Here is a 26,118-nt window from a genome sequence, read left to right on the forward strand (position 1 = left end):
TCAAGGCAAAAAGAGAAAAGTCTTATGAACCATTCTTTTCATAGGTATGTTATTGAAAAGAAAGAGAAGGTAGGCACACGCTGGGTTAAGTCTGGAAAGACATCTGGCCCTGAATGCAAGTACAGGGTGACTGATGTTGATGAAGGCTCTGAGGTACAGTTCCAGGTCCGTGCTGAGAATGAAGCTGGAGTTGGCCACCCAAGTGAACCTACTGTTATCATGACCATTGAGGATCCCATAAGTATGTTAACTTTATGCATAATTGCATAGCATTTGACACATACGGGTCTAATGCTAGTAATAGAAGATTATGTACACACCATAATCTTGATTGATTAATGTGGATTTTTAGGTCCACCTTCTCCTCCACTTGAAGTTAAGATTGTTGATGCCAGCAGAGAGCACATCAACATTACATGGAAAGCTCCAGAAAAGAATGGCGGAAGTCCAGTCACAGGCTACCATGTTGAACTGTCGGAAGCTGGAACTGAGAAGTGGATGAGGATTAATGCTCGTCCTGTCAAAGAGCTCAGGTTTAAGGCTGAGGAAGGCATCATTCCTGAGAAAAAATATGTTCTGAGAGTTCGTGCTATCAATGCGATTGGAGTCAGTGATCCCTCTGAAATTTCAGATGGTGTCTTTGCTAAAGACCCTGACTGTAAGGACTATTCAGTTATTCATTGTGAATGAGTGTATATAAGTGTGTGTGTGTGTGTGTGTGTGTATATATATATTTTGTTTTATTGTTCTGGCACTGGTATTTAATACATCTTTCAATATTTTAAAGGTGCACCAACCATGGATCTCAAGACCCAAGACATTGTAATTGTTGAGGGTGAGAAGATGGACGTAAAAATCCCATACAGAGCAATACCAAAACCATCAATGGTCTGGAAAAAGGGTGACACTGAATTAAAGACTGAAGACAGACTGACGTTGACATGTGAACTCAATCGTGTTCACCTGGAGCTTCTCAAGTGTAAACACGAAGATGCTGGCGAGTACACTGTTACTCTTGAGAACAGTCTAGGTTCAATAACTGGCACAATCAACGTAAAAGTGATCGGTAAGAAACTATTTAGTTATACAAACTGTTTTAACTGATTCCACTTGTCACACTTATAAAGCCTACTGCTCAAAAATACCTCAATGCCTCATATTTTCCATTAAAAGGTCTGCCTGGACAATGTAAGGACATCTCTTCCAGTGAGGTCACCAAGGACTCTTGCAAGATCTCTTGGGAGCCTCCAGAGAGTGATGGTGGTAGCCCGATCTTGCACTATGTTCTAGAGCGTAGGGAAGCTCAGAAGAAGACATTTTTACCTGTGATGTCTAGAGACAATGTTTTAAGTTTTGTGGTCAAAGATCTTATGCTCAATGGTGAATATTACTTCAGAGTGAAGGCTGTCAACAAGATTGGTAGTGGCGAGTTTCTTGAACTCCGTAATCCTGTCATAACAGAAGAACAAAAACGTAAGTTTAATTCATTTTTCAAATTAATATTAATTATATTTTATGTACATTCTTATTATCTATTATTTTCATTATTATCATTATTAATTATAGAACGCCCAGACCCACCAATTGAGGTTGAAGGACACAATCCCACCTCAAATTCAATCACTGTTACTTGGATGGCTCCACCATATGATGGTGGATGCCCAATCACAGGGTACATTCTTGAGAAGATTGAAAAAGATGGTGACAGATTTGAAAGATGCATTCCAAATCTGGTACCTGGTTTCTCCTACACTGTTACTGGCTTGACGGAAGGAAAGGAATACCAGTTCCGTGTCCGTGCAGAGAACATTGCAGGAGCAAGTGACCCATCTCGCAGTACACCATTGATTAAGGCTGCTGATCCTGTTGGTATGTTAAAAAACTAAATCTATTACAGTTTCATTTCGAATATGTGAACTTTTCTAACTCTTCAGTGTGTCAAGTAAAACATTACATATAACTGTTTTGTTTTTGTTTGTTTTTTTCAGAACCACCAAAGGTATCACTCCATGCCCGTATTGCATCTGGCCTCAGTATCAAAAAGGGCGAGGAGATTAGATTGGATACTTACATATCTGGATCTCCCTACCCAACTGTTACATGGCTTAGAAATGATGAGAATGTGAGGCAGCCACCAGCTAAGAAAAAAACTGAAATTGTGAAAAAGAAGAAAAAGAAGTCTGTTCAGCCTGAACCTGAAGAAGAATTCCATCCACCACTTTTAGATCGCCTGTCATTCGACCAGAGCAAAAGGAGTGAAACTGCTCTGATGGTGCGTGATGCCATCAGAACTGACCATGGAATTTTCACTATCAGAGTTGAGAATCCCCATGGTTTTGCAACAGCGTCATGTGAAGTCAATGTTCTTGGCGAGTTACTTTTGGAACTACAATGATTATCTTCTTAAGAATTTATTTAATGAAAAAAATTTATTAACATTTCTGCTTGTTGTAACTTACAGATAAGCCTGGCCCCCCTGTTAACTTTGGATTTGATGAGATCAGGAACACCTCTGTTGTTTGCATGTGGGATGCACCTCTTGATGATGGTGGCAGTGAGATCATCAACTACATACTGGAAAAGAAAGACAACACTACTGATGAGATTGGTTGGGTAACTGTGACCTCGACCCACAAGGGATACAATTACCCTGTAACCAAGCTTATTGAAGGAAAGGAGTACATCTTCAGAGTCACAGCCGAAAACAAGTTTGGCTGTGGACATCCATGCTACTCTGAACCACTTATTGCGAAGAATCAGTTTGGTAAATTATATTTTAGTTATATTTGAACAGTAGTTGTCTTATATTATGGCTTATTTGAAATTATTTGAATGTTGTTTTTCAGAACCACCTGATGCTCCCAACATGCCTAGAATTGGAGAGGTCACTTCCAGCACAGCTGCTCTCAGCTGGCATGAGCCAAAGGACAATGGTAGCCCTATCTTGGGCTATTGGGTTGAGAGACGTGAAGTCAACAGCAAATATTGGACCAGAGTGAACAGCAATCTTCTTAATGCATTGTCGGTTAAGGTTGAGGGTCTTATGGAAGGCCTTGTTTACATATTCAGGGTCTGTGCTGAAAATCTTGCTGGCCCGGGAGAATTCAGTCCACCAACTGACCCTCAGACTGCAATGGATGCAATCTGTAAGTGTGAAAAATTAAAATGAAACATTAAAAATATGGAAATATGGCTATCAATTGGTATAAATATTTAATTGTGATTGGTTTCATAGTTGTTTTTTTTTATCAGTATAAAACTCATGGTAACACTTTAGGGACACATTCTCACTATTAACTAATTGCTTATTATCATGCATATTACTAGCATATTGGCTGTTTATTAGTACCTATAAAGCACATACTAATGCCTTATTCTGCATGACCATATTTTAGATCCCTTAATCCTACCCCATACCTAAACCTAACATCTACCTTACTAACTATTAATAAACAGCAAATTAGGAGTTTATTGAGGCAAAGGTTGTATTTAATAGTTAGTTAATAGTGAGAAATGATCACCACACTAAAGTGCTACCAAACTCATGATTTATACTAAATGTAACAATATTTTTGCAGTACCACCTGGCCCTCCTGCACCAAAAATTGTTGATGTCACAAACACAACTATCGATATCAGTTGGGTACCTCCATTGTACAATGGTGGTGGAGAAATCCTTGGATATCATGTTGAGCGCTGTCTGGTTGGAGAGAAAGAGTGGGTCCGCTGCACTGAGTTTAGATGCAAAGACCGCAAATACACTGTGACTGGACTGACTGAGGGAGCAGATTATTATCTTCGTGTGTATGCTGTAAATGAAGCAGGTCATGGTGCCCCAGGCATGACTGAACCTGTTCAGGCCAAAGAACCTGAAGGTATGTAGAAAAACTTGTGGCACTTTCTACTTTCTACAAACAGTGAGTGCAACGGAGGACCTAAAGCGATAAAAAAAATTTTTTTCAAACAATGAGTCTCGATTTAAATGTCTCTTAGCATTGCTTTGCAATTATTAGAGAAATTCTAATCACATTTTAAATCTGTACTGAATTAACAGAGGCCCCAGGGGTTGAGTTTGATGTCTCTGTAAGGAATGGAGTCATCATTAGAGCTGGAGAAACGTTGCGTCTCCCTGCTGTTGTTACTGGTCGCCCTGTACCAGAAGTTAAGTGGACAAAAGACGATGCAGAGCCAGACAAGGAACACACAGTTATTGAGACAGAAGGAAAAAACAGCAGTTTAACCATCAAAAATGCTTTGAGAACTGACTATGGCATATACCAGATCACAGGTACCAACCCCAGCGGAACAAAGTCTGCCTCCGTTAAGGTGGATGTGATGGGTAAGTTAAATTATTTTCTTTAAAAAATTGTTTGCTTTTAAAACCTGAAATATAACCTCTGATTGGGATGTTTCTTGTTCTAATTTTATTTTTTTTGTACAAAAGATGTTCCCGGACCAGTGGTTGACCTTAAGACAGTTCATGTGACCAAGAAGATGATTTCACTCACCTGGTCAGATCCTCTGGATAATGGTGGAAGTGACATCATGGGCTATGTTGTTGAAAGAAAAGATGCCAAAATGCACATTTACAGACAACCCTTAGAAGTTGCTGCTTGCAAATGTGACATTGTTGGTCTTCTTGATGGAGAAGAATATATGTTCCGTGTAGTTGCAAGGAACAAGTATGGCCTTGGTGCTCCTGTTGACCTTGGACCTGTTTTAGCAGTGGATCCCAAAGGTAAATAAAACAGAATAATAAATTCATGAGAAAAAATTATTTTATCTCATTATTGAAAATACATTTAAATTATGTTCATTTTATAATTTGTATTACTTGTTTTCATACGTATACAATAAACAATGTTGACTTTATTTAAATTTTAGGAGTTCCATCTGCTCCAGAGAAATTGCACTATACGGAAAGGACCAAGAACACTATTACTTTGACTTGGGAACCTCCCCGTAGCGATGGTGGTTCTCCAATCAGAGGTTACTATGTTGAAAAGATGAGACAAGACAGCAACGAATTTGATGTTGCCAATCGGCAACTCTGCAAAGACCTCACCATCACTCTGGAAAGTCTCTCTGAGAACATGATTTATGACTTCAGAGTCAAAGCTGTCAATGAGATTGGAGATGGAGAACCATCCAAACCAATCAGTGTCAATATTCAGGATGATGAACGTATGTATCACTCCCTATAATGTAAATCATTGACAACTTTTGAACACATTTGTTTTTTATCAAGTTCATACCTTACTCTTTTCATTTATATTTTTCCTCTATTTCAGATTCACCAACTGTTAAGTGGTTGAAATTCTTTAAGAGTGATGCCATTATTGTCAAGAAGGGAGCAGCTATTGAAATTCCTGCTGAAATTCTTGGCCTGCCCTTGCCTACCTTTGAGTGGACAAAGAATGGAGTAGTTATTGACCAACCTACTGAGACAATGACATTGGAATCGGAGGAGATTAACAGGCAAACTATCAATACCAAAATTGGTATTCCTGAAACTGTAAGACAAGATACAGGCATTTACAAGTTAACTGCCACAAATACCCGTGGAGTAGGTCAACGGACAATACGAGTGGATATCTTGGGTAAGACTTTAAATCATGTTCAGTATTTGATTTTACTTAAGCTTATAGAATTTTCACCAAATGGGAAGTAGTATTGGTTGTTACAAGTTACATGGTGCTTTTCCTGTAATTAAGTTATGTAGAATGCAACTCTTTATTTTCAGCAGTTCTGTTACAAGATTACTTTAATGATGCATTGAGGGGATGTCATAACTGTGGTGGTGTTGTTTCCCTAGATCGCCCATTGGCACCAAGAAACATTGTGGTGTCTGACATCAAAGCTGAGTCTTGCTACCTAACCTGGGATGCTCCAGAGGACAATGGTGGAAGTGACCTCACTAACTACATCATTGAGAAGAGAGATGCCAGCAAAAAGAAGTCTGACTGGGAACAGTTGACATGCTGCATCATAGACAGACGTTATGGGGTTAATATATATTATTAATACATATTACTATGAGACAGTTCTTTTTAGAATGAGACTGTGATATGTGCTTTTAGATGCTCTAAATGTGATTTAATCCCCTTCTGAAGGTGTACAAGTTGGAGGCCTATGGTACCTACCAGTTTCAGATCAAAGCTGAGAACAAGTATGGGGTCAGTGATGGTTGTGAATCAGAAAAGGTTGTACTCAAAGATCAATTTGGTCTTCCTGGGCCTCCCCAGAGACCAAGGATTATTGGTCACACTTGCTCATCCATGTTGGTCACTTGGGAGCCTCCAAAAGACAATGGTGGCTCAACCATTCAAGGCTACTGGCTTGAAAAGAGAGAGAGAGGAGCTGTGTACTGGAGTCGTGTTAACAGGGCTCCAGTAACAAAACCAGCAGTCAAGGGCCTGGAATACAATGTGCTCCACCTTATTGAGGGTGCCGAGTACCAGTTCCGTGTAATGGCTCAGAATGCAGCTGGCGTTGGACCTCCAAGTGAAGCAACAGAGTGTGTGTTTGCACTTGATCCAAGAAGTAAGTAATATTTCTTATGTTGATAGATTTATGAATTCCAGTTTCTAATGAATAAAACTTTACATTCTTAAATGTTACTTGTAGACCCACCAGGTCAACCACCAGCACCTGAAGTATCAGACAAAACCACAAGCAGTGTGAGTCTTTCCTGGACCTCACCAGAAAAAGATGGAGGAAGTCCAATAAAGGGTTACATTGTTGAAGTTCAGGATGAAGGTTCACATGAGTGGAAAAGGATCAATACACTGGATAAGCTGATCCTAACCAATTCATACACTGTGTCAGGGCTTAAAGAGAATAAAAAATGCAGGTTCAGGATTGTTGCTGTAAATGCTGCTGGTGAATCTGAGCCAAGTCCCAGAACTGCCGATACCATTGTACAAGATATTCTGGGTAAGCCTTACTTTTGTGCAGATGTGTTGCAATAATATAGAGTAATAGTTAATACATACAGTACATGTAGAAAATTATATATGATTAAAGATATGTGTAACTCGACTTGTTCACAGAGGAACCTGTCATTACCATGGAGGTTACAGCTCATGAGCTTCTGAATTGTCGTGCTGGAACAACCATCAAGATTCCAGCCACCATCTCTGGCAAACCTATTCCGAATGTTACATGGGACTTTGATGGAACTGCCCCAACAGAGAAAAAGAATGAGCGTCATACTTTGCCAGAGGATTCAGAAGTAGGATTATTAATATTTTTTTCAAAACACTCAGTTTGTTAAGTCCAAACAAACATGCATTATTTAAATAATACATTTTACATTTAAACTTTGCAGATATCATCCAGTGATACAACATCAGTAGTGACAATCCCTGAATGTAAATTAAACCACTCTGGGCGATACATCATCACTGCTAGCAACCAGGCTGGCACCAAAATCGTTAAAGTGCGCGTGAATGTACTTGGTAAGCAACATTATATTTAAAATACAAAACATCACAACCTGAAACAGTAGTAGTTTCATTAAAACATAAGTTTAGAAGTATGTATTATATCACATAATATCATATCTCATTATACCATGTCGCTTTTTTTTCTAGATTTGCCTGGAACTCCTACAGATCTCAAAGTCAGTGACATCACACGTGGAACATGTAGACTAAGCTGGAAGCCACCAGACTGTGATGGGGGTGACAGAATCAAGAGCTACTTTGTTGAGAAAAAGACTGTTGAAGGAAAGGCTTGGACAAAGGTCAACCCAGCTTGCGCAACACAGTCCTTAGTTGTGCCAGACCTCATTGAAGGACAAGAATACTTGTTCCGTGTAAGAGCTGAGAATCGCTTTGGTTTAGGACCTCATATCACAACCATTCAGCGGACTAAAGCCAGAGATCCTATTCGTAAGTGTATTTTGTAAACGAGTCTATCATTAACCCGAAGACCGCACCGATCTTTGATTGTACAGATAAGGCATCATTTGAAACTGCAAAGGGTCTACTTCTATTTGTGCATAGTCATAATAACAACAAAACAATGTGCTTTTGTAAAATAAAAATTTTTTAAATACAGTTTATCCTGACTATTCATAACACTGAATTTTTGCAGATCCTCCTGATCCACCCACAAGAGTCAAAATCGTTGATGTGTCCAAGGGCATTGTGACTCTGACATGGAAGCCACCAAAGAATGATGGTGGTGCACCTGTAACTCACTACAATGTTGAACGTCTGTGGTGGGATAGCAGTGGAAACCAGCAAGAGTCCTGGAGACAGTGCAACCGCCGTGATATTGATACCACCACTTTCAACGTGGAGGATCTCCACCAGGGTGCTGAATACGAATTCCGTGTTAAGGCTGTGAATGAGGTTGGTGCCAGTAGACCATCCTCTACAGCTGGACCAATCATTATTAAGGACCAGAACAGTGCGTACAAAGCAACACACATAAAGGAATTCAGTGAATTTGGGTTGCATGGTGTACAAATTATTTCTTCCTTTCACTTTTAGGGGCACCTTCCATTGAGCTTCCAGAATTCATGGAGGTTGAACAGGGTGCAGATATTCATATTGTTGCTATGATTAAGGGCTGTCCATTTCCAACACTTACATGGCAGAAGGCTCCTCCTCACAAAAGTGAAAACAAGGTTGATGTTGAGTATGATGAGCACATTAACAAACTTGTGTCTGATGATAGCTGCACACTGTTGATCCAGCAGGGCAAACGCTCAGATACAGGCCTCTACACTCTTACTGCTAGCAACAGCCTTGGCACCATTTCCAAAGAAATGAGGCTTAATGTTCTAGGTAAATTTCAACAACCAATTTTTCATATGAAGAGATGTAGGTGTTGTTTTTAGAAGTAACATAATTCTTTCTTCTTTTAAACAGGGCGTCCTGGGGCTCCATCTGCACCCATTAAATTTGAGGAAATTCATGCTGAACAGATAACACTGTCATGGCTGCCTCCTAAGGATGATGGTGGCTCCAAAATTACAAATTACACTATTGAGAGACGTGTTGCCAACAGGAAGACTTGGATACCTGTCACTAGTGAACCCAAAGAGAGAATATTCACGGTTGACAATCTAATGCCAGGCCATGAGTACATTTTCAGGATTAGGGCTCAAAACAAATATGGTGTTGGTGATCCTCTTGATAGTGAACCTGAAGTAGCCAGAGATGTGTTCAGTAAGTATTCATTCACATATTTAAAGTTTAGATTAGTCCTACATTTATTTCACTTGATAACACTGTTATTTTATGTCTATTTTTTAGTGCCACCTGGCCAATGTGACAAGCCAACACTCTCTAGCATCACAATAGACGCCATGACTGTGAACTGGGAAGAGCCAGACTCAGATGGAGGCACTCCAATCACAGGCTACTGGCTTGAGCGTAAAGAAACCACATCTAAACGCTGGAGCAGAGTAACTCGTGATCCAGTCAGGCCCATGCCACTTGGTGTGTCACACAGAGTCACAGGGCTCATTGAGGGATCTCAGTATTTGTTCCGCGTGATTGCAATTAATGCAGCAGGATGTGGACCTCCAAGTGAGCCATCTGATCCAACATTTGCTAGAGATCCAATAGGTAGGAAAACAATACAGTGTCAGATCCAATGGCATATCGTTTTTTAGTAATAGAGATTCAAACTATGACAAACCTGTTTTCTTATAGCTCCTCCTTCGCCCCCAACTCCGAAAGTCACGGACTGGACTAAGACCACAGCAGACTTGGAATGGATTCCACCATTGAAGGATGGAGGTTCAAAGATAATGGGCTACCATGTTGAATACAAAGAGGAGGGCACAGAAGCATGGGTTAAGGTTTGTTTAAGATTTATGTATACCCAAATATTTACATTTTAGCAAAACATGTTCATGTACTCTTTATACATTACAAATAAAATCTTCCTTCTGTTCCAGGCCAAAGACAAGGAAGTTAGAGGTACTAAAGTTGTGGTCACTGGACTGAAAGAGAATGCATTGTATAAGTTTAGAGTTTTGGCATTCAATGCTGCTGGTCTGAGTGAACCAGGCGAAGTTGCTGATGCTCTTGAAATGAAGGACCGGATAAGTAAGTCTCAGTGATTCAACATTCTGCAAATGAAGTGCTATTTTATTGCTTGTGCGGAGGGAAAAAAACGTAAGGATTTATATGCAATAATAATTTAATGAAAATTTGTTTCTGCCATTTCAGTTTTGCCAGTCCTTGAGCTGGACATTTCAGTAAAGGAGAAGATGGTTATTCATGCAGGAGGTGTTATTCGTATCATCGCTTATGTGTCAGGTCAACCTCCACCTGTGATAACATGGAGCAGAGATGGGTATCCAGTCCCATCAGAAGCTGTTATTGAAACCACCTCAATCAGCTGTTCCATGGTAATTAAAGATTGCACTAGGGCACAACGAGGTGTTTATACAATAACAGCCAAGAATGATGGAGGAGAAGTGAAGAAGTCTGTTATTGTTGACGTTCTTGGTAAGTAAGAATTATCAGACACGAATAATCTATACATTACTGTGAAATAGCTATGTTATAGAAACTACAGTTTCTTTTCTTATTTTGCTACTTCAGACATCCCTGGTCCAGTGGGGGTACCATTTACAGCAGAAAACCTTACAAGTGACTCATGCAAGCTGAACTGGTTTTTCCCTGATGATGATGGTGGATCTGCCATCTCCAACTACATAATTGAGAAACGTGAAGCTGATCGCAAGGCTTGGACATCTTGCTTCTATACAGCAGGCAGACAAAATGCTGTAGTAAATAATCTGGTGCTTAAAAAGGAATATTTCTTCAGAGTCGCAGCTGAAAATGCAATTGGAGTAGGTCCTTTCTGCCAAACAGCATGTGAAATTGTGATTAAAGATCGCATTAGTAAGTATTTTTCTTTATTTTTCTATTTTTTCTGGTTTTAAAATAGCTTAAAACTATATGACCAATTAATGCAACTGTACAATAAAATTCCGCATTGATGGTAGCTAATCATCATTTGACCTCTTTTTGACTAGATGTTCCAGACCGTCCAGAAGATCTTGAGGTGACTGCCATCACCAAAGACTATATTAGTGTGACTTGGAAGCCACCTAAGTATGATGGAGGGTCTGAGGTGTTATCCTACATTCTTGAGGCTCGCACGATTGGCAAAGACAAGTTTGTCAGACTGACCAAAGAGAAACTTATGGATAGGAAGTACACTTATGATGGTCTTCGTGAAGGCGACACCTATGAATTCCGTGTCAGTGCAGTGAATGAAGTTGGCCCAGGCAAACCATCCTTCTCCACTAAGCCAATTACATGTAAAGACGAACTTGGTGAGTTTTTTTTTTTAGCTCTTCAATTGTTCTTCATTTGGTACACCACATTACACTAGCTATTATCTAAGTGTTCATGATGTGATATTTTTCTTTTTCCCCATTTTAGAGCCCCCTACAATTGAGCTGGATTTCCGTGATAAGGTTGTTGTTCGTGTTGGTGAAAGCTTTGCACTACAGGGGCGGTATACTGGAAAACCAGCCCCAACTGTCACCTGGTCAAGAGATGACAAGGAACTAAAAGCAGATGACCACATCAAGTTCAAAAATACTACTACCACTATGTGCCTGGGTATTATTAAAGGTCAGCGTGGACACAGTGGCAAATACTGTGTGACAGTTGAAAACTGTACTGGTGCTCGTAAAGGCATTTGTAATGTCACAGTTGCAGGTAAGTCTCATGAAACAAACAAATGTTTACTAAACTATAAAATAATATGATGAATAAAAAAATACATATTTTGGTCTGATGACAACCTCTCTTATCTATGTATATTTTGTGCATTTTTAGATCGACCATTGCCTCCAGAGGGCCCAGTTGTATTTGAGGAAGTTCACCGAAATCACATGGTTATTTCTTGGAAGCCCCCTCTTGATGATGGTGGATGTGAAATTTCTAACTACATCATTGAGAAGAGAGATGTAAACAGGGACATGTGGACAACTGTAACATCTGCCACCACAAAAACCCGCTGCAAAGTACCTAAGCTTGTAGAGGGTCGTGAATACATCATAAGAATTAGTGCTGAGAACCTGTATGGCATAAGTGACCCACTGGAGTCAGAGGAGATGAAAGCTAAAGATCTATTCAGTATGTAAAAACACAAAAAAATATTGTAAATTTAAACCTATAAACATTTTATGTTTTGTTCCTGATATCCTTCACCTTATTACAGGGGTACCTGAGGCACCTGAGCAACCCACTGTAAAAGACGTCTTCCATGACTCAGCACTGGTGATTTGGAACCGTCCTCGTGATGGTGGAAAGCCCATAACAAACTATATATTGGAGAGGAAGGAGCCCACAGCTAAGAGATGGTCTCGTGCAACCAGAGATCCAATCTACCCTGCTACACAGTATAGGGTACAAGACCTCGTTGAAGGCTGTGAATATGAATTCCGTGTAATGGCAGAGAATGAAATTGGAACTGGAGATCCTAGCCTTCCCAGTAAACCTATTCTTGCTAAGGATCCCATTGGTAGGTCTTGATGTTTTGATGGTTTCTTTTTCTTAATGCATATCAAGAAATAGTACTTTTGATAATTATTTATTCACTTATTCTTTAATAGTTAAGCCAAGCCCACCTGTTTTGCCTGAAGCTGTTGACAAGACTAAAGATTCTGTAAGTCTGTCATGGCGTGTTCCTCGCCATGATGGTAAAGGGAAAATATTTGGTTACTTGATTGAGTATCAGAAGCCCGGTGCAATCGAATGGATCCAGGCAAATGAATCACCTGAATCATGCCCAGACACCAAGTTTGTTGTGACAAATCTACCAGAAGGTGGAGAGTTTCGATTCAGAATTATGGCCGTGAATGCAGCTGGAAAATCTGAGCCTGCTTATGTCAAGGAACCAGTGAAAGTTCATGACAGACTTGGTAATTTCTTCCTTTTTGTTTACATTTTCAGAAAATGTTGAAAGGTAGCTGTTGCTTTATAATTACACATATTTAACTGGAGGTATGTTGTTCACATACTGAAAGATAAAAAAAATTAATAATTCATATCCTTCTAATCTCAATTCTCATGCAGAGGAACCGGAGTTGCTGTTAGATGCCAATATGGCACGTGACCACCTTGCCATGGTTGGAACAGACATCACACTTAGTGCCACATTTAAGGGCATGCCAATTCCCACTGTCTCTTGGAAAAAGAATGATGGTGACGTTCCTGCTCATTGTCTTATTGAGGTCACAGCAAGTGGAAGCAAACTTCACATTAAGAAGTGTACCCGTGCTGACTGTGGCAATTATACCATCACAGTTCAAAATGCAGCTGGAACAAAATCTGCTACCTGCACTGTTCTTGCTCTTGGTAAGAATGTTTTAAGAATAAACACTTAACAGTATACATATTTTCTATAATTAGCTAGATATCTAGAATCTTTTCTTTTTTTTTTTAGATAAACCTGGACCACCAAGGAATCTTAAAATCTCTGAAGTCACAAGTGAGTCAGCTTACCTGACATGGCAAAAGCCAGAAGATGATGGTGGTGCTGTGATCTCCCACTATGTTGTGCAAAAGAAAGATGTAGCAGCTGAGAACTGGGTTCCAGTTTGTGCTGCATCTAAAAAGCTTAGCCTTATGGCTCAATATCTGATGGAGGGAATTCAGTATCTCTTCAGAGTTGCAGCTGAGAATCAGTTTGGCAGGAGTGCATTTGTTGAAACCACCAAGCCTATCAAGGCAGTTGATCCACTTTGTAAGTATTAAATATAATGTTACTTTTAAATGCTTAACTATTTTATACCAGTTTGTTTAATTAATTTGTATATTTTTACCTAAAGATCCTCCTGGTCCACCCAAGAATCTGCATCATGTGGATGCAGACAAAACTGAAGTATGGCTTCAATGGGAGTGGCCTGATCGCACAGGTGGAAGTGAGATCACCGGATTCATTGTTGAACAGCAAGAAGAAGGTGCCACCGACTGGGTGACCTTCAAGACTGTCAGCAATCCTCAATGCCATGTTACTGGACTTGTGGAGGGCAAAACCTACAGATTCCGTGTAAAATCACAAAATGCAATTGGCATAAGCCGACCAGACACCAGTGTGCCAATTACTTGCCAGGAGAAAACCTGTAAGGCTTACACAATATTATATTTAAAAATTACTGACAACATATTACATTTTATTATGCTCAAGGTTAATTAAATGTTTTTTTTTTCAGTGGCTCCAACTATTGAAGTTGATGTGAAGCTTATTGAGGGTCTTGTTGTGAAAGCTGGCAGTACAGTCGTCCTCCCAGCGGTCATGCATGGAATCCCAGCTCCAACAGCCAAGTGGCAAAGTGAAGGAAATGAGCTTAAAACTGAGGGCAAATGTAAGATTGTTACTGAAGGAAATTCAACTGTCTTGACTATTAGTGAATGTGTCAGAACGGACAGCGGAGAGTATGGCCTTACTGTGGCAAACCCTGCTGGAAGCAAGTCTGTTGCTCTACATGTTACAGTCCTTGATGTTCCATCTGCTCCGGTTGGTCCTGTAAATATCCTTGAGGTTACCCCTGATCATATGATAATCCAGTGGCGTGAACCAAAAGATGATGGTGGCACACCTTTGATGAACTATGTTGTAGAGAAGAAGGATGTCAAGAAGCCTTGGGAGCCGTGGTCCGTTGTGAGTTCTGGAAGCACAAGCACAAAGGCCAAAGTCCCACGTTTGGAGAAGGGACGTGAATATATTGTACGTGTACGTGCTGAGAATAAAATTGGCATTGGTGCTGGCCTTGAAAGTCCTCCCACTATTGCCAAGCATATGTTTGATCCACCAGGTCCTCCTGGCCAACCAACATGTTCTGACATAACAGAAAATGCTGTAACAGTGTCATGGACTGAACCAGAAACTGATGGTGGAAGCCCTGTAAGTGGCTACATTGTTGAGCGCAGGGAGATGACTGGTAAATGGATTCGAGTCAACAAAACACCAGTCTTGGATGTAAGATACAGGGTCTGTGGTCTGTTTGAGGGCAATAGCTATGAATTCAGAATCTTTGCTGAAAATGTTGCTGGTGTAAGTGAGCCTTCATATCCATCAGACCCAGTGAAAGCTAAACGTCCAATTACTCCTCCAGGGCCTCCAAGTAACATTAAGCTGAAGGACTGGAGCAAGTCATATGCAGATTTGGTATGGACCAAACCTTCCAGAGATGGTGGCAGCCCCATCCTAGGCTATGTTGTTGAATGCCAGAAATCAGGTTCTGCACAGTGGGATAGAATAAATAAGGATCTAATCAAGTTTTGTGTATTTAGAGTACCTGGACTTAGTGAAGGCACAGAGTACAGATTTCGTATTAGAGCCTCAAACAAGGTTGGAGATGGTGAGCCAAGAGAACTCACGGAAACTGTGCTTGCCAAAGACATTCTTGTTCCCCCTGATGTAACTGTTGATGTTGCTTGTCGTGACCTCCTAACAGTTAGAGCAGGGCAAATCATCAACCTTGTAACCCGTGTTAAGGGCAGACCTGACCCTGAAATCACTTGGACTAAAGATGCAAGGGTTTTAGGCAGAGATAAACGCACTGAGATGAACAATAACTTCCCTCTTGTTGAGCTGGTAATTCAGGAAGCTGTTAGAGCTGATTATGGAAAATATGCAATTCAAGCAAAGAATAGCAGTGGTCAAGCACAAGCTACAATTATTGTCAATGTACTTGATATTCCAGGAGCCTGTCAGAATTTGAAGGTTGCTTATGTGACTAAAGACTCATGTATGGTTTCTTGGGAAAATCCAGAGGATAATGGTGGCACTGAAATTACTAATTATAAAATTGAGTGCAGACAACCAAGTCAAAGAGGATGGACAGTTGTTACTTCTGACTGCACCAAACGACTTTTCAAAGCTCCACTTGTTGAGAAATGTGAATATTTCTTCCGTGTGAGCGCAGAGAATAAAATTGGAGCTGGTCCACCAACAGAAACAAAAGCACCAGTCCTTGCTGTTGATCCAGTTGAGAAACCTGGTGAGCCAGAGAACTTCCAAATCTCTGAAATTGGCAAGACATTTGTCTTTCTCAAATGGAAGAAACCAGAATACGATGGTGGTAGTCGTAACCTTGCTTACCATATTGAAAAGAAGCCTAAAGAAGCAGATGAATGGGAAAGATTACACAAAGGTGCTATAAAGGAAACCTATTTCATGGCTGACAGATGCATTGAGAACCAAATGTATCAATTTAGAGTTCAAACTAAGAATGAGGGAGGAGAGAGTAACTGGGTGACGACAGCTGAAGTTCTTGTAAAGGAGGAACTTGTACAGCCAGAGCTCAAAGTCAAACTGGCGGGTGTTCTTGTTGTTAAAGCTGGAGATGCCATTCCAATTGAGGCAGAGCTTATAGGTAAACCTCAGCCTGATGTAAAATGGTCTAAAGAAGGTGACACTGGAGATATCACCAAAAGCCCAAGAGTACAAGTTGAAACTGGCACCAACTTCACAAAATTCCTGCTCACAAATTCAAGACGTGGAGACACTGGAAAATACATAATTACTGCAACAAATACTGCTGGAACCTGCTCTGCTGAGGCCAAGGTTAATGTTCTTGACAGACCAGGTCCTATTAGAGACTTGAAAGTGTCAGACATTTCTGTGGACAGATGCAAGCTTACATGGGAGATACCAGAAGATGATGGTGGTTGTGAGATCTATAACTACATCATAGAAAAATGTGAGACAAAGAGAGGTGTGTGGTCAATTCATTCAGCAGCTATTATTACCAATTCAGCTAAAGTTACTCGCCTTATCGAAGGAAATGAATACATATTCCGAGTGAGAGCTGAGAACAAGATGGGTGCTGGCCCTGCTGTTGAAACTGAGTCCATTGTTGCAAGGACCCAGTTCAGCAGACCAGGTGTACCTGATGCTCCAGAGGTTACCAAAATTACAAAAGAAGAAATGGTTGTTATGTGGTGCTCTCCTGATAATGATGGCGGAAAACCTATAACTGGTTATATTCTTGAGAAAAAAGAAGAGCATGCCATTCGGTGGGCCCCTGTTGTTAAGTCCCCAATTACAGGGACACAGATGACTGTTACAGGTTTACTGCCTAATCATGAATACCAGTTCCGTGTTAGGGCTGAAAATGAAATTGGAGTTGGTGATGCAAGCAAGCCATCCAGATCATTCACTGCAAGAGATCCAGTTGGTATGTCCAACTACAGTCAAGTAATTGGTAAAATGTTTGTTTGTTGATGTATTTACAACAAATTTTTTATTTGTTTTTCTATTTGCAGAGCCTCCTGGTCCCGTTAGTAACTTAAAGGTGACTGACACCTCAAAGACATCAATTACTCTTGCATGGACAAAGCCTACATATGATGGAGGTGCTCCTCTTATTGGATATGTTGTTGAGCTAAGAGTCAAGGGAACAGACAAGAAGGGAGATGAAGGCTGGAAAAGGTGCAATGTTGCTGCCCAGTTGATTGGAACAGAATTCACAGTCTCAAGCCTGGATGAGAAGCTTGAATATGAATTCCGTGTTTCTGCCCAAAATCAGGTTGGCTTAAGTCAGCCAACTAATCTTGGAGGAGCTGTGACACCAAGAGAAGTCTTGGGTGAGTTTCCATAGACTACTCTTAAACTTTATCAGCAACATTCCTTCCTAATTCCTAATTCCTTGTGTTTTTATCAATTTTTTTCCCACAATCTTCAGAGGCCCCTGAGATTGATTTCGATGCAGAACTGAAGAAAGGTGTGACTGTTAGAGCTGGCTGCCCAATAAGATTAGTAGCAACAATCAGAGGCAGACCCGCTCCCAAGGTCTTATGGAGGAGAATGGGAAAAGATAATGTTGTACAGAAGGGCCATGTTGATCTCATTGACACTATGACATTCCTTGTTATCTCTGAAACCACTCGTGATGATTCAGGCAAATATTCATTGACTGTATCCAGTCCAGCTGGAGAGAAGGCAGTGTTTGTGAATGTCAACGTACTTGGTAAGTAAAAAAAAAAAAAAACAAGCTCCCATTTTTTCTTTTGTTTCAGTCATGTGACTTCTACTGCTCATCTGCCATATTTTTAAATATGGCGAGTGAGTGTAAAAAAATTACACAACTAAAACAGATGAATATATATATATACTGTATATATATGTATGAAAACACTTAAAATATCAAATTTTTCATTCAAATATATATATATATATATATATATATATAAATTTATTTATATATATTTTATTTTTTTCAAAACAGACACGCCTGGACCTGTTGTTGGTCTTGAGGTTGCTGACATCACAATGTCATCTTGCAACCTCACATGGTCTCCACCTGAAAATGATGGTGGCAGTAACATCACTCATTACATTGTTGAAAAACGAGAAATTGATCGCAAGACTTGGGCAACAGTGAAAAATGATGTTGATGATACCGCATTTAAAGTTAGCAATCTCGTCCCAGGAACAGAGTATTACTTCAGGGTCATTGCGGTAAATGAGTATGGTCCTGGGGTCCCAAGGGTTACAGCAAAATCCTATCTGGCCTCTGATCCTATCAGTAAGTGTATTCTTAATCAGAACAATTTTAAAGGCTTTTAGAATTCTTTTTGAAAGGGTATTACTATAACAATTGTGTCTCTTCCCTCAAGGCAAGCCTGATCCACCACAAAAGATTGATGTTCTGGAGATTACTAAGAACAGTGCAACTGTGGGATGGGTGAAACCAATGCGTGATGGTGGAGCTAAAATTGATGGCTACATTATTGACTATCTTGAGCTTCCAATGCCTAAACCTCTCAAGAAACCAGTGGAGGCTGAAGGTGAGGCTGAGCCTGGTGTAGAGCCAGTGGCTCCACCCCCGCCTGAACCTGTGATTGAGGAAGAGAAGGAGGAGAAAAAGGAGGAATGGACGCCATACACAGTCGTAAAAGATTTGAGCATCTCTATTGCTGGATTAAAGGAGGGAAGAAAATATCGCTTCAGAGTGGCAGCAAGAAATGCCATGGGGTCCAGTCTTCCCACAGAGACCAGAGAAGCTTATGAGATCAAGGAGCAGATGTGTAAGTTATTAAATCATATATTACTCAAACATATTTTGAACTACACTTCCACTAAAAACCTGTTCAATCTTGTGATTTCTTACCAGTGGAGCCCAAAATCATCATGCCTGAGCTGGTCACTGCAAAGGCAGGAGCAAAACTGAGGGTTGAGGCTCTTGTATCAGGAAAGCCAGCACCAGCGTGCCAATGGAAACGGGGAGAAAATAATGTAGTCCCATCAAGCCGTCTTGCTGTGCATAAATCTCTGAACATGTGTATGCTCATCATTAAGGATGTTTCAAGACAAGACAGTGGTGAATACAGTCTTGTTGCTGAGAACAGCACTGGAAAAGTTGACCAGACTTTGAAAATCATCATCAGAGGTTAGAACTTTTCATTTTCATCAGCACCTTCAACAATAATGAGCTATGTGAACATGCAGTTAATTTTTCAACAAACATTCTTATGTGTCAGATATTCCTGGACCACCTGAGCCACCATTTGAGATCAGTGACATAGATTCTGATGCCTGCACACTCTCTTGGAACAAACCTACTGAAGATGGTGGTAGCAATATTACTAATTATGTGGTTGAGAAGTGTGATGTAAGCAGAGGTGACTGGGTGACTGCTCTTTCCAGCTGTGGCAAAGCTGGCTGCAGAATCGGAAAGCTTATTCCTGGAAAGGAATATATTTTCCGTGTTCGTACTGAGAACAGATTTGGTATTTCAGACCCCCTTACATCTGAAAGAATGATTGCTAAGTTTCCCTTCGGTGAGTTGAAAAACAAGCATCAGCAGCATCTAATGGAGATAAAAATGGTGTGTCCTGTTTGTTAGTGTTTAACAGTTTAATATTTTTTAGATGTTCCTGGTGAACCTTTGAACTGCCGCATCAACAAAGTGAACAAGGACTGCATGTTTGTGGCTTGGGATAAGCCTGAGTCTGATGGTGGCAGTCCAATTACTGGATACTACATTGAACGCAAAGAAAGGAACAGTCTCCTTTGGGTTAAGGCTAATGATTCTGTTGTTCGCACAACTGAGTATCCTTGTGCTGGCCTAATTGAGGGTCTGGAATACACTTTCAGAGTGTCTGCTATAAACCGAGCTGGTCAGGGGAAACCAAGCAAGAAAACTGAGTTTATCACAGCAAGAACACCTGTTGGTATGTGCATATAAAATAGAATGAATTCTTAGGTATAAATGTCTGCGTATTAGATGATTATGTTCCATGTTTTTCTGTTGTTTTATTTTTTTAAATTGTAGATGCTCCTGGAAAACCAGAAGTGCTTGATGTGACTAAGAACTCAATTACATTGGTTTGGACCAAACCAAAGAATGATGGTGGAAGCAAGATAATTGGATACTATGTTGAAGCAATGAGGCTTCCAGGAGACACTTGGGTGCGTTGCAACATAAGTAGTCAAAATGTGCCTCGTGAGGAGTACACTGCAACTGGGTTAGAAGAGGGTGCTAAGTACCAGTTTAGGGTAATTGCCAAGACAGCAGTTAACATTAGCAGGCCATCTGAATTCACTGACCCCATTCTGGTGTCTGCAGAAAATGGTAAGCATTTTTATATTTTGTAAATGTCTTTTAAAATGTTTTCTAAATGGCTGTCAATTGCTATTTGCCTTATTGATTTTCTCTCATGTTTGCTTATCTATAGTACCTCCAAGAATAGAGCTTTCAATACAGATGAAAAAGATGTTACCAGTAAAGGCTGGGTCAGATGTTTGCCTTGAAGCTGAAGTTTTTGGTAAACCAATGCCCAAGGTTACATGGAGCAAGAATGGAGAAGTGTTGAAAGCTGACAAAGAATTCAAGATGTCTCAAAAGAGACACCTCTTTTCTCTGAGCCTTGATGCAGTTACTAAACTTCATACTGGAAGTTATGGAATTCTTGCAGTAAATGCAAGTGGTTCTACAACTGCAGAAATACAACTCAAAGTTTTAGGTGACGAAAATAATATTATTTTATTCTTTATTCTTTAGCTTAATTAAGTTGAGATATAGCATATTCATGTCTCCTTTTGGCAAAATAATAATCATACATTCCCCCGTACACAGATATACCTAGCCCACCAGCCTCTATCAAGTTTGATGAAGTACTTTCAGATCGGATCAAGTTGAGCTGGGAGGCTCCACTTGCAGATGGTGGTTCTCCAATTACAAATTATGTTGTTGATAAACGTGAGACAAGCAGAGCTAACTGGGCCCAAGTTTCTGCTAAAATCAGTGGTGATACAAAAGAATGTTTAGTGGAGAAACTGATTGAGGGGCACGAATATCAGTTCCGTGTTCGTGCAGAGAATCGCTATGGTACTGGTGATGCCATCATATTGGACCCTGTTGTTGCAAGGAATCCCTTCAGTAAGACCTTAATATTGGTCTATGTATTTTACTTCTTGGATATATTACTACTGGATGGTAATGTACTTGTCATTTACAGCTGTTCCTGGAGCATGTGACCCACCGGTCCTTACAAACATCACAAAGGAGCGTATGACTGTAAGTTGGAAGGAACCATCTGATGATGGAAAATCCCCTATCCTTGGATACATAGTTGAGAAACGTGAGACCAAGGAAATTAACTGGACCAAACTGAACAGAAAGCCCTTGCTGGAGAGAACACTTGAGGTTGGAAGTCTCTCTGAGGGAGCTCAGTATGAGTTTAGAGTCATTGCTGTTAATAAAGCTGGCCTTGGCAAACCCAGTGAACCATCTAATGCCGCCTCTGCTCTTGATCCTTTGTGTGAGTTGTGTCAGAAGCTATTTACATTATCTTGTATATCTAGGAATATGCAAGAGCATTTATGAATTCCTCTTAATACTTATTTACAGATCCTCCAGGCCCACCCATTTCTCCCAAGGTTACAGACACGACCAGCAGCACCATTAGACTAACTTGGACTAAGCCTGCAAATGATGGTGGTAGTGAAATTTTGGGATACCTTGTCGAATGCAAGAGAACTAATACAACAGACTGGATAAGATGCAACGTACCCAAGAACCTTCAGGATACAAATTATGCTGTGACTGGACTCTTGGAGAACTCAGAGTACCAACTTCGTATTACTGCTGTAAATAAAGTTGGATTTAGCCAGCCTTGTGAAGTTCCTGAAAAACATGTTGCCAAGGATGTTTTTGGTACAAATAATTTACTAACTTTTAAATCATTAATTGTATATTTGGTTTATTCTCTTTTCATTCTGGTCATGAAAATACAAAATTAAAATATTGTGTAACTAATGCCTGAAATATATAAATGTTTCTTTTCTGTTATTCTAGCTGCTCCTGAGGCTGAGCTTGACGCAGAGCTGAAGGACACTTTGGTGCTCACGGCTGGCAGTAAAATGAAACTTCATGCCACATATAAGGGTCGACCAATCCCCAGGGTGACCTGGGCCAAGATGAACACCAACATTAAGGACAGACAAGGAATCATAATCAAGACAACAGACACTGATACATTGGTTTATGTTGAGAAAGTCAATAGAAATGATGCAGGGAAATACATTCTGAATCTTGACAGTGTAAGCGGAATGAAGATGTACACCGTTATTGTCAAGGTCCTTGGTGAGTCCTAAGAGGTCGTTTATATTTAGATATATAGTTTATAGTTGAATTTATTAACTGTAGTTTATAGTGTTAATATTTTATTTTAACTAAAGTAATTATATCTCTTTTAACACTAAACAGATACTCCTGGACCTCCACTGAATCTGATGGTAAAAGAGACATCAAAGGACAGTGCCTCCATCCTATGGGATGAACCTCTAATTGATGGTGGAAGTGAGATTACAGGTTACATTGTTGACAAAAGAGATTCAGAAAGGAAAGCATGGTCAAATGTTTCAACCACTTGCACTAAAACATCTTTCAAGATTGATGGTTTAGAGGCTGGAAGATCTTATTGTTTCAGGGTTCTGGCTCAAAATATGTATGGCATTGGTGAGCCATGTGAAACTGTGGATGCTGTTAGAGCTTCTGGTGAGTGAATATAATTTTTGACTATGTAATCTTCAATTGCAGAAACAATTTCAATGTACATTTTATAATAACAATGTTAATATTTATTACTGAATAAACTTAATATATTCCAGAACAACCTGGACCAGTTATGGACTTTAAGACCTTGCTGATAACCAAGGACTCTTGTACTCTTTCCTGGAAAAAGCCCATCAGTGATGGAGGAAGCCGCATCATTGCATATGTGCTAGAAGTCCTTAATGGCGAAGATAAATGGAAGGAGCTTCTTAGATCAAAGAATATGCAATATAGTGCAAAAGACCTTGTTGAAGGAAGGGAATACAAATACAGAGTTAAAGCAACAAATGATTCTGGTGATGGTCCTGTAAAAGAACTCTCTGTGATTGCAAAAAATGTCAATGGTGAGATTTCTAATTTTGCATTTGCATAAAAATGCACTTGAGCTCTGTCTGTTATATTGTGTTTTAAATGTGCTCTTTATTAATTATTTTTCTATATTATAGTTCTTCCAAGCTGTGACTTGCGAGAGTTGCCTAACTTGAACTATATTGCAAAAGAAGGAAGCACCGTTCGTCTCAAGATTCCTATTAGTGGAAAGCCTGTCCCTGTTGTCACATGGAAGAAGGGAGAGGATGAAAATCTCACAGACACAGGAAGAGTGTGTGTAGAATCAACGGCAGTAAACACAACTATTCTGATACGTGACTGCCAAAGGACAGATGCCTCAAAATACACCATCACTCTTCGCAATGCTGCTGGAACGAAAGAGTCCACAATTTTTGTCCGAGTTGTTGGCAAACCAGGAATTCCAGCTGCACCAATAAAGTTCAAGGAAGTGACTGCAGATGGTGCAACCTTAAAATGGGGTGTTCCTAAAGATGATGGTGGATCAGAAATTACCAACTACATTCTTGAGAAACGTGATTCCATTACTAACATGTGGGTTGCTGTGTCTTCATCTGTGGACACAAACACTTTCAGAGTGACTGGTCTCCATGAGGGAACTGAATACATCTTTAGGGTTAGTGCAGAAAACAAATATGGAATTGGTGAGGGCCTCAAGTCAGAGCCTATGGTTGCCAAGCATCCATTCAGTGAGTGGATTTTCAATGATTTATTGTCAATATAGTTTAGATACTATAGGTATCAAATAAAAAAATCTCACTTTCTTACTCATGATTATTTCATCAGATGTTCCAGATTCACCTCCACCCCCTCAAGTCATGAGTATGTGTCATGATTCAGCAACTCTTGCATGGTTGGATCCAAGGAAAACTGGAGGCTCACCAATCACAGGTACAGAAATAATTAAATTAATATAAGACAATAACCTTTTCATCAAGACAATGTTTTTCACATGCTTTTTTTGCTTACAGGTTACCATGTTGAATTCAAGGAAAGAAACAGCATGTTATGGAAAAGAGCAAACCCAACTGCTTTGAAGATGAGAGATTTCAAAGTGACAGGTTTAACAGAGGGTCTAGAATATGAGTTCAGAGTTATGGCTATTAATCTGGCTGGTGTTGGTAGACCAAGTCCTGCCACTGAGCCAATGGTTGCCTTGGATGCAATTGGTAAGTAAAGCTAATTTCAAATGCTTGAGTCTCATATATTTCCCCCATTATACACCCCACTTTGAGCAAGGTTAATTTTTAATAACTGAACATATACCATTACAGATGCACCTGGCAAACCTGATGTGATTAGCATCACTAGAAGCACTGTAACACTTCAGTGGACTGAGCCTCAATATGATGGTGGACACAGGCTTACAGGCTACATTGTTGAGAGACGTGATCTCCCGGCCAAGGTCTGGGTAAAGGCTAATACAGTAAATGTGGTGGACTGTGCATATACTGTAGCAGACTTGCAAGAGGGTTGCAAGTATGAATTTAGAATCAGAGCAAAGAATGCAGCTGGAGCAATAAGTCCACCCTCTGAACAAACTGATACCCTTGTGTGCATGGATGAATATGGTAAGACTCATTTTCACTTTCTAGTTGATACATCTTGAATAAATGACGTTCCATGTCATCTAATCTAGGAAATTGCTGTGCTGATTAGTTTGTTATTATTTTGCAGCGGCACCAACCATTATAATTGATCCAACAGTCAAGGAGGGGCTAACTGTCAGGGCTGGAGATACTATTGTAATTACTGCAACAAGCATTCTGGGCAAACCTCAGCCAACCTCTGTGTGGTCAAAGGGTGGAAAGTATTTCAAGCCATCAGATGTGTGCCAGATAGAAACTACACCTTCTTCTTCTACTCTTTCTATCAAGTATGCAAGTAGGAAGGATTCAGGAGAGTACACAATTACAGCAAGTAACCCATTTGGTGTGAAAGAAGAAATTGTGAAAGTAACAATTTTAGATGTTCCCGGTCCACCAGGGCCAATTGAAGCTAGTGGAATTTCATCTGAAAAGGTCACTTTGACATGGGCACCACCTCATGAGGATGGGGGATCTCCAATTAGATACTACACTTTGGAGAAAAGAGAAACAAGCCGTCTTCTTTGGACCATTCTTGCTGAAAAGATTATTGACTGCCACTTTGTTGCCAATAAGCTTATCCAGGGAAATGAGTACATCTTCAGAGTTTCTGCTGTCAACAGTTCTGGAGCTGGTGATGCTTCCCATTCTGAACCAGTAAAAATGGTGGATAGCTATGGTATGTTTAAAGAAAACTCAGTCTCTCATATTATTTCCATACTGTTCATTTGTGTGAATCTGCATAGCTGGATATATATATGCAATAAGATTCTCAAGAGACATATTACTTATTTCAGGTCCCCCTGGTCCGCCAGCTAAACCAGAAATTGAAAATGTTGGTGGAAATTCTGTTACCATTGCTTGGAAAAGACCAGCTGATGACGGTGGAAGTGATATAATAGGCTACATGGTTGAGAGGAAAGAAAAGAAGGGCATGAGATGGACTCGAGCATCAAAGAAAACAATTGCTGACCTCCACTTTGAAGTGAAAGGGCTAAAAGAGGGAGATGAATTTGAATTCAGAGTAAGTGCTGAGAATAAGGCTGGTTTTGGTGAGCCAAGTGAACCTTCAATGCCAGTGAGGACAAAGCTTGTTGCAGGTAAGTAAAGTGATTATTTTATATTTGA

General features: G+C 40.0%; 1 protein-coding gene across 1 annotated transcript in view; it reads left to right on the forward strand.

Annotated features, from left to right (window-relative positions):
• Window positions 1-26,118, forward strand: part of LOC107601612 (titin-like) — a 136,615-nt gene that overhangs the window by 67,196 nt on the left and 43,301 nt on the right. Inside the window, exons 117-173 of the mRNA XM_016293856.1 lie at window positions 45-241; window positions 353-658; window positions 788-1,066; window positions 1,174-1,473; window positions 1,567-1,869; window positions 1,989-2,369; window positions 2,462-2,764; window positions 2,847-3,146; window positions 3,579-3,875; window positions 4,055-4,339; window positions 4,445-4,738; window positions 4,885-5,184; window positions 5,292-5,600; window positions 5,816-6,006; window positions 6,114-6,543; window positions 6,628-6,936; window positions 7,053-7,234; window positions 7,331-7,460; window positions 7,596-7,895; window positions 8,101-8,418; window positions 8,502-8,798; window positions 8,883-9,182; window positions 9,270-9,584; window positions 9,672-9,820; window positions 9,920-10,070; window positions 10,194-10,475; window positions 10,572-10,874; window positions 11,009-11,311; window positions 11,421-11,702; window positions 11,823-12,122; window positions 12,208-12,510; window positions 12,602-12,910; window positions 13,065-13,346; window positions 13,435-13,734; window positions 13,820-14,113; window positions 14,204-17,173; window positions 17,262-17,582; window positions 17,681-17,965; window positions 18,224-18,523; window positions 18,615-19,025; window positions 19,112-19,387; window positions 19,479-19,778; window positions 19,869-20,171; window positions 20,273-20,572; window positions 20,676-20,963; window positions 21,077-21,379; window positions 21,459-21,761; window positions 21,851-22,156; window positions 22,298-22,585; window positions 22,709-22,999; window positions 23,113-23,400; window positions 23,503-24,093; window positions 24,191-24,295; window positions 24,376-24,573; window positions 24,679-24,975; window positions 25,082-25,669; window positions 25,788-26,090. Coding sequence (XP_016149342.1) covers window positions 45-241; window positions 353-658; window positions 788-1,066; window positions 1,174-1,473; window positions 1,567-1,869; window positions 1,989-2,369; window positions 2,462-2,764; window positions 2,847-3,146; window positions 3,579-3,875; window positions 4,055-4,339; window positions 4,445-4,738; window positions 4,885-5,184; window positions 5,292-5,600; window positions 5,816-6,006; window positions 6,114-6,543; window positions 6,628-6,936; window positions 7,053-7,234; window positions 7,331-7,460; window positions 7,596-7,895; window positions 8,101-8,418; window positions 8,502-8,798; window positions 8,883-9,182; window positions 9,270-9,584; window positions 9,672-9,820; window positions 9,920-10,070; window positions 10,194-10,475; window positions 10,572-10,874; window positions 11,009-11,311; window positions 11,421-11,702; window positions 11,823-12,122; window positions 12,208-12,510; window positions 12,602-12,910; window positions 13,065-13,346; window positions 13,435-13,734; window positions 13,820-14,113; window positions 14,204-17,173; window positions 17,262-17,582; window positions 17,681-17,965; window positions 18,224-18,523; window positions 18,615-19,025; window positions 19,112-19,387; window positions 19,479-19,778; window positions 19,869-20,171; window positions 20,273-20,572; window positions 20,676-20,963; window positions 21,077-21,379; window positions 21,459-21,761; window positions 21,851-22,156; window positions 22,298-22,585; window positions 22,709-22,999; window positions 23,113-23,400; window positions 23,503-24,093; window positions 24,191-24,295; window positions 24,376-24,573; window positions 24,679-24,975; window positions 25,082-25,669; window positions 25,788-26,090 — 19,499 coding nt within the window. The remainder of the gene's footprint in view (window positions 1-44; window positions 242-352; window positions 659-787; window positions 1,067-1,173; window positions 1,474-1,566; window positions 1,870-1,988; window positions 2,370-2,461; window positions 2,765-2,846; window positions 3,147-3,578; window positions 3,876-4,054; window positions 4,340-4,444; window positions 4,739-4,884; window positions 5,185-5,291; window positions 5,601-5,815; window positions 6,007-6,113; window positions 6,544-6,627; window positions 6,937-7,052; window positions 7,235-7,330; window positions 7,461-7,595; window positions 7,896-8,100; window positions 8,419-8,501; window positions 8,799-8,882; window positions 9,183-9,269; window positions 9,585-9,671; window positions 9,821-9,919; window positions 10,071-10,193; window positions 10,476-10,571; window positions 10,875-11,008; window positions 11,312-11,420; window positions 11,703-11,822; window positions 12,123-12,207; window positions 12,511-12,601; window positions 12,911-13,064; window positions 13,347-13,434; window positions 13,735-13,819; window positions 14,114-14,203; window positions 17,174-17,261; window positions 17,583-17,680; window positions 17,966-18,223; window positions 18,524-18,614; window positions 19,026-19,111; window positions 19,388-19,478; window positions 19,779-19,868; window positions 20,172-20,272; window positions 20,573-20,675; window positions 20,964-21,076; window positions 21,380-21,458; window positions 21,762-21,850; window positions 22,157-22,297; window positions 22,586-22,708; window positions 23,000-23,112; window positions 23,401-23,502; window positions 24,094-24,190; window positions 24,296-24,375; window positions 24,574-24,678; window positions 24,976-25,081; window positions 25,670-25,787; window positions 26,091-26,118) is intronic.

Source organism: Sinocyclocheilus grahami, unplaced genomic scaffold (genome assembly GCF_001515645.1).
Source record: "Sinocyclocheilus grahami isolate Dianchi unplaced genomic scaffold, SAMN03320097.WGS_v1.1 scaffold308.1, whole genome shotgun sequence".
NCBI lineage: Eukaryota > Metazoa > Chordata > Actinopteri > Cypriniformes > Cyprinidae > Sinocyclocheilus > Sinocyclocheilus grahami.